The sequence below is a fragment of the Carlito syrichta genome, unplaced genomic scaffold (assembly GCF_000164805.1).
Source record: "Carlito syrichta isolate Samal-C Ts95f unplaced genomic scaffold, Tarsius_syrichta-2.0.1 Scaffold303666, whole genome shotgun sequence".
NCBI lineage: Eukaryota > Metazoa > Chordata > Mammalia > Primates > Tarsiidae > Carlito > Carlito syrichta.
In genome coordinates, this window is record NW_007247762.1 from 892 (window position 1) to 8,285 (window position 7,394).

Here is a 7,394-nt window from a genome sequence, read left to right on the forward strand (position 1 = left end):
AAGAATCCCAGTAAGAAAAGAGGCAAGTGCTCGCCTATAGTCCTGGCTACTTGGAAGGCTGGGGCGGAAGGATGACTGGACCCCAGCAGGGCCGGGAGCCTGCCACTGCACTCCAGTCTGGGCAACAGAGTGAGACTCCAACTCCAAAAAACAAAAAGAAAAGAAAAGAAAAAGAGAAAAGGCCAGGTGCAGTGGCTCACATCTATAATCCTAGCACCTTGGGAGGCCGAGGCAGAAGGATTGCTTGAACCCAGGAGTTTGAAATCAGCCTGGGTAACACAGCAAGACCTTGTCCCTATTTTTAAAAAAGAAAGAAAATAACAGATGGTTTCCAAATGAGAAGCAGAACACAATGAGTGCCATGAAACAATAATTACATCAGTCTGTCTAAAGATAGGCAGCCACTATGACAGCTAAATGTGGGGATTAGCCAATTTTAAAATGGCCATTAAAAAAAACTTGTGGCTTCTAATCTCCCTTTCTGTGTACTCATAGCCCTTTCTGGTCCCACCCATGTACCAGGACAAGTAACATCAGTACACCCCCATCCTTTCTGAAGCTCTGAGTTCTTTCTTCCATATATATAAATTTTTTCTTGTTTTTAAGACAGGGTCTCACTCTGTGGCCTAGGCTGGTAAGATCATAGAACACTACAGCCTCAAACTCCTGGGCTCAAGTGATCCTCCCACCTCTGCCTCCCCAGTAGCTAGGACTACAGGTGTGCACCACTGTACCCAGCTGATTAAAAAAAATGTCTTTTTAGAGATGGGATCTTGCTATATTTATTGCCCAGGATGGTCTTGAACTTTTTGCCTCAAGCAATCCTTCTGCCTCAGCCTCCCAAAGTGTTGGGATTACAGGTGTGAGCCATGCGCCTGACCAAATATTTTTAAATACTTTATTTACTGGTCTGGGAGGGAAAAGGGTACTGGAGTTTTCAGGTGGATGGCTTTTCCAAAGTGGAGATGACAAAGGCCTCTGGCTTGGCTTCCTGTTTCAGTACTCCAGTCAGCAGGAACTCAGGTGAGAGGAGGGGGACCCCAACCCGAAATGGAATGGAGCATCGAGGGAAGTCCTGAGGGCATGTGATCACAATTCTCTGAGGCTGGAGGAAACAGAGCAAAGACAAGTCAGGGGTGAAAAATAATCCTAGAAATGCGTTCAGGACCCACTAATTGGTCTTAGCATCACTAAAATAATATGAAGCCTGATACGAAGCCATATGAAACACAATGCACACTGTCTATGAAGTAGTCTTGCTGGAAAAGCTGAGCCTGAATTTATTCAAACTTTAAAAATTAACTATAGTTTGTCGCAGTGACTCACACATGTAATCCCAGCAATTTGGGAGGTAGAGACGAAAGGATTGTCTGAGCCCATGGATTCGACACCAGCCTGGGCAGCATGGCAAGACCTCATCTTTACAATAAATAAAAATATTAGCTGGGTATGGTGGTGAGCATCTGTGGTTCCAGCTACTTGGAAGGCTGAGGCGGAAGGATCGCCTGAACCTAGCAGGTCAAGGATGTGGTAGCAGTGAGTGTGCCACTGCACTACAGCCTGGGCGACAGAGTGAGACTCTGATTAAAAAAATAAAAGCCGGGCTCGGTGGCTCAGCCTATAATCCCGAGCTTTGGGAGGCTAAGGTGAGTGGATTGCCTGAGCCCGCAGGTTCGAGACCCGCCTGGGCAACTTGGCAAGACCTCATCTCTACAATAAATCAAAAAATTAGCCGGGCGTGGTAGCGCGCCCTGTAGTTCTGGCTACTTGGAAGGCTGAGGCAGAAGGATTGCCGGAGCCCAGCAGGTCGAGGCTGCAGTGGCTGGGAGCAACCACTGCACTCCAGTCTGGGTGACAGAGTGAGACTCCAACTCAAAAAAAAAAAAATTAAATTAACTGCAATTTACGGGAAATACAAAAGACAGAGGAACAAGATAAATGATACAACAAAGGAGCAAATAGAAAAGTCCAGACTGGGGAGCATTCTAAAGGACAACTGAGCTAGTTTCTGTAGGAAGTCGAGGTGTAAAAAAGGCTGAGTGGGATGAGGGATGCTCCAGAGTAAGAGAATTAGGAGATACAAGTGTGGCAGTGTGTAGACTTTACTTGAATCCTGGTTCAAACAAATGTATAGAGACGTTTTTCAGACAACTGGAGAAATTTTATTAATGGAGGATGAGAAAATTACCGAGAAATTGTTAATTCTGTTATGTAATACAATTGTGATTATGTAACAAAATGTGATTATGTAATAAAATGTACATATTTCTTAGAGAGATATAGGCAAGCATATAAGAAGGAATAAAATATTTGCAGTTTGCTTTCAAATACTTCAGCAGGGCAACCCCCTCAGGTCCCCACCCACTGTGGGAGCTTTTCTGTTCTCTCAATAAATCCTGCTTTCTCACTTAAAAAAAAAAATACTTCAGCAAAGTACCAGGCATGGTGGCTTATGCCTGTAATCCCTACACTTTGGGCGGCCAAGGTGGGAGGACTGCTTGAGCCTAGGAGTTCAAGACCAGCCTAGGCAATATAGCAAGATCCTATCTCTATTTTTAAAAAAGAAAAAAACCAGCTTGGGCAACTTGGTGGGACCTTATCTCTACAATAAATAAAAAAATTAGCCAGGCATGGTACTGTGTGCCTGTAGTTTCAGCTACTTGGAAGGCTGAGGTGGAAGGATCACCCGAGCCCAGTAGGTCGAGGCTGCCATTGCACTCCAGCCTGGATGACAGAGTGAGACTCCAACTCAAAGAAAAAAAAAAAGAAAAAAAAAATAGTTCAGCAAAGAAAACGAAGGAAAAAGGGACACATGCAGCACATGTAGCATAATCTAAATTTTACTGTTAAATCTGGGTGATTGCTATATAGGGATTCATTGTACTGCATTATTTTTCTCCTTTTGTATATATCTGGAAACTTGTAAAATACAAAATAAAATCCATTTGGTATCACCAGATCTCTTTCCTCATTCTTATCCCTTTCTATACCATAGGTCTTTTCCCCACCCTCTCATTACTCTATATTCCCATCTGTACCTCCATTTTTTTCTCTAACCTTTCCTATTTCAGCCATCTCTTTTTAATTTTCTTTTAGAGATAGGGCCTCACTCTGTCACCCAGAGTGAGTATGGTGTGATCATAACTCACTATAACCTTGAACTCCTGGGCTCAAACAATCTTCCCACCTCAGCCTCCTAAATAACTGGGACCACAGATATGAGCCAATGCACCTGGCTCAGTCACCTGTCTCATTGCCACTGCCACTTCACTAGACCCAGAATGTTCCAACCATACCTTGTAGGACCGGGGCATGTTGAGCAGGACAGTGCCTCCACAGCAGCTGATGATATCTCCCATCTGAGGTGGTGGTGGCTGAACGCTAGGGGTCACATGAATCTCATAGCCCTAACAAAAAAAGTAGTGAACATAATGGATGTATACTCTTGAGGCCATGGACCACTGGAAGAAAACTGGAGAGATGACTGAAGCATGGGACAGAAAATAGCCTCTCACCTCCAGCAGCCTTCGCTTTTGAGCCCGGCTCAGGGCGTCTCGAAGGCTGAAACCAAAGTTCTTCTCCTGCTCAGGATCGCTCACTACATATTCATCCAGGGGCAAGAAGCGACCAGCCTTGTGGGACTGAGGATGGCAGCAGTCAGCATCAATGTTCAGCCCAGACCCTCACCCAGCTCTCCTGCCTAGCATTTGTAGAAAACTCACGAAATGTTTTTTGAATGAATATTTAGCCCTGTCTTCCTGTATCCCCTCTTTCCTCCCACCACTTTCCAGAGTGCTACATGAACAGTCTTTTGTCATCATCTCTATTAGTCTGTCATCATCTCTTGGCCCCTTACCTGATGCAGCCAATCCAGGGACAGGATGGGGATCCCCCGTCCCAGGGCACATAGGAACTTGACGGTTCGGCGGATTCGATCAGTAACCAGGTGGGATGCCTCTGCCACTGAGCTGGCCAAACTTCCCCCCAGTGCCAGCACAGCCTGCTCTCCCCAAGCATCTACCACTCCTGTGAAGAGCACCTACAGAAGGGAAGGGATGACCTGAGTTGATCACAGTAACCCATTGGTACCCATCTCTACAATCCCTAGGTCTTCTACCATCCTCCCACATGTGTCTCCCATGAAGCCCCATGATCCTTCTTTCCTACTTTGGGGGTTATTGATTCCTGGCTAGGTTTGGTCCGTCGGAGGCTGCGGCCTGGTATTCCCTTGGGCTCTTCCTCTCCCTCATCTCCCTTTCTCTTGACTGGTCCTGGAATCACTAGGTCCTGGGATTGAGAAAGATCTTGGTAAGTTTCTGAGCCCTGAAGCCCTTTTTTCCTAGCTTCGTGGCCCAAGCCCTCTCCTTACCTCTTCCTTCTCTGGCCTCTCTGTGGTATCATCTCCTTTTTCTTTGAGGAACGCTGTCTTCTGGGAGACTTCCCTTCGTTGGGGCCGTTTTTGAAGTGGGGGTGAATCCACAATAGCTAAAGACCTCTTACGGCTTTGAGAGGCCTTAGGCTGGGGCTCTGGGGTGGACCCAGATCTACCTGCTGCTTTTACCTCTTGGATCTGAGGGTCATGAGTCGGTGCCTCAAGAAGTTGGGGAAAGGCAGGCTCAGGAATGGCTGTAATGGACTCAGCTGCTCCCATTGCTCCCCATCTTTGGTTCCTTGAGGATCGGGATTTAGATTCAGGGGGTGGAGAGCAAGGATTACAAACAGTGGGAGCTGTGAGGGGGCCATACCTCCCAGTAGCTCTCTGTCTCTTGCTGTAAATGGCTTGAGAAATAGGCTGGTCTAAGGTGACAGGAGACTGGGATTCAGGGGTGGTATAAACTGGCACAGTACTTACTGTGGAAGACCTTAGTGTCTTGCTCTGACCACCCTGAGCTACGAGCTCAGGAGTGACAGGCTGGTGTGTGATAATGGGAGGCTCTAGATCAGAGGCTGTTGATTCAACTGGTTCAGGAATCTTGACAGATGACCTATGTGTCCTGCCCCTAATGGCCCGTGATGTGGACTTAGGGGTTACAGGCTGGTCTGTGGAGGTGGAAGGCTGGAGCTCGGGGCTTGTGGGGACAACTGGTTCAGGAGTCTTAACAGAGGACCTATGTATCCTGCCCCTAGTGACCCGAGATATAGGCTCAGGGTTGACAGGCTGGTCTGTGGAGCTAGAAGGTTGGACCTCAGGGCCTGTGGGGACAACTGGTTCAGGGGTCTTGACAGAGTACCTATGTGTCCTGCCCCTAGTGACCCGAGATATAGGCTTGGGAATGACAGGCTGGTCTGCAGAGGTGGAAGGCTGGAGCTCAGGGCCTGTGGGGACAACTACTTCAGAGGTCTTGACAGAGGACCTATGTGTCTTGCCCCTAGTGGCCTGAGATGTGGGTTCAGGGGTAATAGGCTGGTCTGTGGAGTTGGAAGGCTGGAGGTCAGGGCCTATGGGAAGAACTGTTTCAGAAGTCTTGACAGAGGACCTATGTATCCTGCCCCTAGTGGTCCGAGATGTGGGCTCAGTGGTGACAGGCTGGTCTGTGGAGGTGGAAGGCTGGAGCTCAGGGCCAGCGGGGACAATTGTTTCAGAGGTCTTGACAGAGGACCTATTTGTCTTGCCCCTAGTGGCCCGAGATGTTGGCTCAGGGGTGACAGGCTGGTCGATGGAGGTAGAAGGCTGGAGCTCAGGGTCTGTGGGAACAACTGGTTTAGGAGTCTTGACAGAGGACCTGTGTGTCTTGCCCCTAGTGGTCCGAGATGTAGGCTTGGGAGTGACAGGCTGGCCTGTGGAGGTGGAAGGGAGCTCAGGGCCTGTGGTGACAATTGGTTCAGGAGTCTTGAGAGAGGACCTATGTGTCCTGCTCCTAGTGGCCAGAGACATGGGCTCAGGGGTGACAGGTTGGGCTGTGGAGGTGGTAGGGTGGGACTCAGGTGCAGTAGAGGAAACTGGAAAATGTGTCATCCTGGAGGATCCCCGGGGTCTGACTTTAGGCTTTGGATGGAAAGATCCCAGCTCTGAGGACAAGGGAGTCTCTGGAACTTCCTGATTTCTATTTTGCCTAGTCTTAGGAATGCGTGGCTCAAGAGAAGGTAGGAAGGGAGAAAGCAGGGGCTGAGGTGCAGAATGTTTTTGGCTCTGAGAGATAAGAGGGTTTTGGGGTGGAACTGAGACTTCAGGCACTGTAGGAGGCAGACAAGCATCTGAGGATTCCTGATCACCCTAGAGAGAAACAGAAGCAAGTGAGTGAGGAAGAGGTGGAGAGAAAAGAGACAGAAGTTGGATACTGTTCTTGATTCTTGGTTATGGTTAGAGTGTACTCACTAGGTTTTTCTGTCTGTGACTCTCTCTTCCACTAAATTGAACACTTCCTGGGGAGAAAGCAGTACTCTTTCCCACAGACCCCTCCTCATAGTGCCACTATAGTGGCATATAGATAATGGTAATGAAAAGGGTGGCTGGGGCAAAAAGTGAAGGAACATGAAGAAAGGGACTTTCTGAGACAGATAGAAGGAGAAGCAACTCAGGAAACAATGGGTGTTAAGGGTAAAGGAACAGATGATGAAAATGGAAGAAAATTGAATACAGAGAGAGGAATAGATTAAAATGAGGCTAGGGGCCAGGCTTGGTGGCTCAGCCTGTAATCCCAGCACTTTGGGAGGCCAAGGCGAGTGGATTGCCTAAGCCCGCAGGTTCGAGACCAGCCTGGGCAACTTGGCGAGACCTCGTCTCTACAATAAAATAAAAAATAGCTGGGTGTGATAGTGCATGTCTGTAGTTCCGGCTACTTGGGAGGATCGCTAGAGCCCAGAAGACCTATGTCGACGCTGGGGTGGCCGTGAGCGTGCATGCCACTGCATTCCAGCCTGAGTAAAGGAGTGAGGCTCCAACTCAAAAAAAAAAAAAAAAAAAGAAAAAGAAAAAGAAACAAGGCCAGGGAAAGAGGCACAGGAGGAGATGTAAGATGACTTGAGGAATAGGGGAAGATAGAGAAAGCAGCTCTTACCATGGAAGCCTTCTTAGCAGGTGGCATCTTGCAATTCAGGTGGCCTAGACAGAAAGTAAACATAAGGGTGGCTGAGTTCCAAGCAGTTGGTTGCTCGGGGATTGATTATCAGGCAGGCTGCATGCCACCTCGAATTCCCTTCTGCCTTCACTTACTTCCCTCTCCTGCCACCTGGGGCTTCACTTGAATGGTTCTCAGAAGTTACCAGGGTTGACATGGGTACCTGACCGCCCCAACTTCAGGTTCTAGTGTTAAACAGAAGGCCTGCCCTTTCTGGTCCTGGTTCCCTCCCTCCAGCACCCCTCTCTGGGGACCTCTCTCCAGTGTCACTTTGGGTACCTTCACTTTTTTTTTTTTTTTTGAGTTGGAGTCTCACTCTGTCGCCCAGACTGGAGT

The 7,394-nt window shown here is 48.2% G+C and overlaps 1 protein-coding gene across 1 annotated transcript in view; it reads right to left on the minus strand.

Annotated features, from left to right (window-relative positions):
- Positions 1 to 884: 884 nt before the first annotated feature.
- The window catches only part of MDC1 (mediator of DNA damage checkpoint 1), a 19,772-nt gene continuing 13,262 nt past the window's right edge, over positions 885 to 7,394 (minus strand). Inside the window, exons 8-14 of the mRNA XM_021712826.1 lie at positions 6,977 to 7,042; positions 4,370 to 4,575; positions 4,168 to 4,287; positions 3,857 to 4,039; positions 3,516 to 3,641; positions 3,297 to 3,407; positions 885 to 1,105 (exon numbers count right to left, since the gene is read on the minus strand). Coding sequence (XP_021568501.1) covers positions 938 to 1,105; positions 3,297 to 3,407; positions 3,516 to 3,641; positions 3,857 to 4,039; positions 4,168 to 4,287; positions 4,370 to 4,575; positions 6,977 to 7,042 — 980 coding nt within the window. The 3' untranslated portion in view covers positions 885 to 937. The remainder of the gene's footprint in view (positions 1,106 to 3,296; positions 3,408 to 3,515; positions 3,642 to 3,856; positions 4,040 to 4,167; positions 4,288 to 4,369; positions 4,576 to 6,976; positions 7,043 to 7,394) is intronic.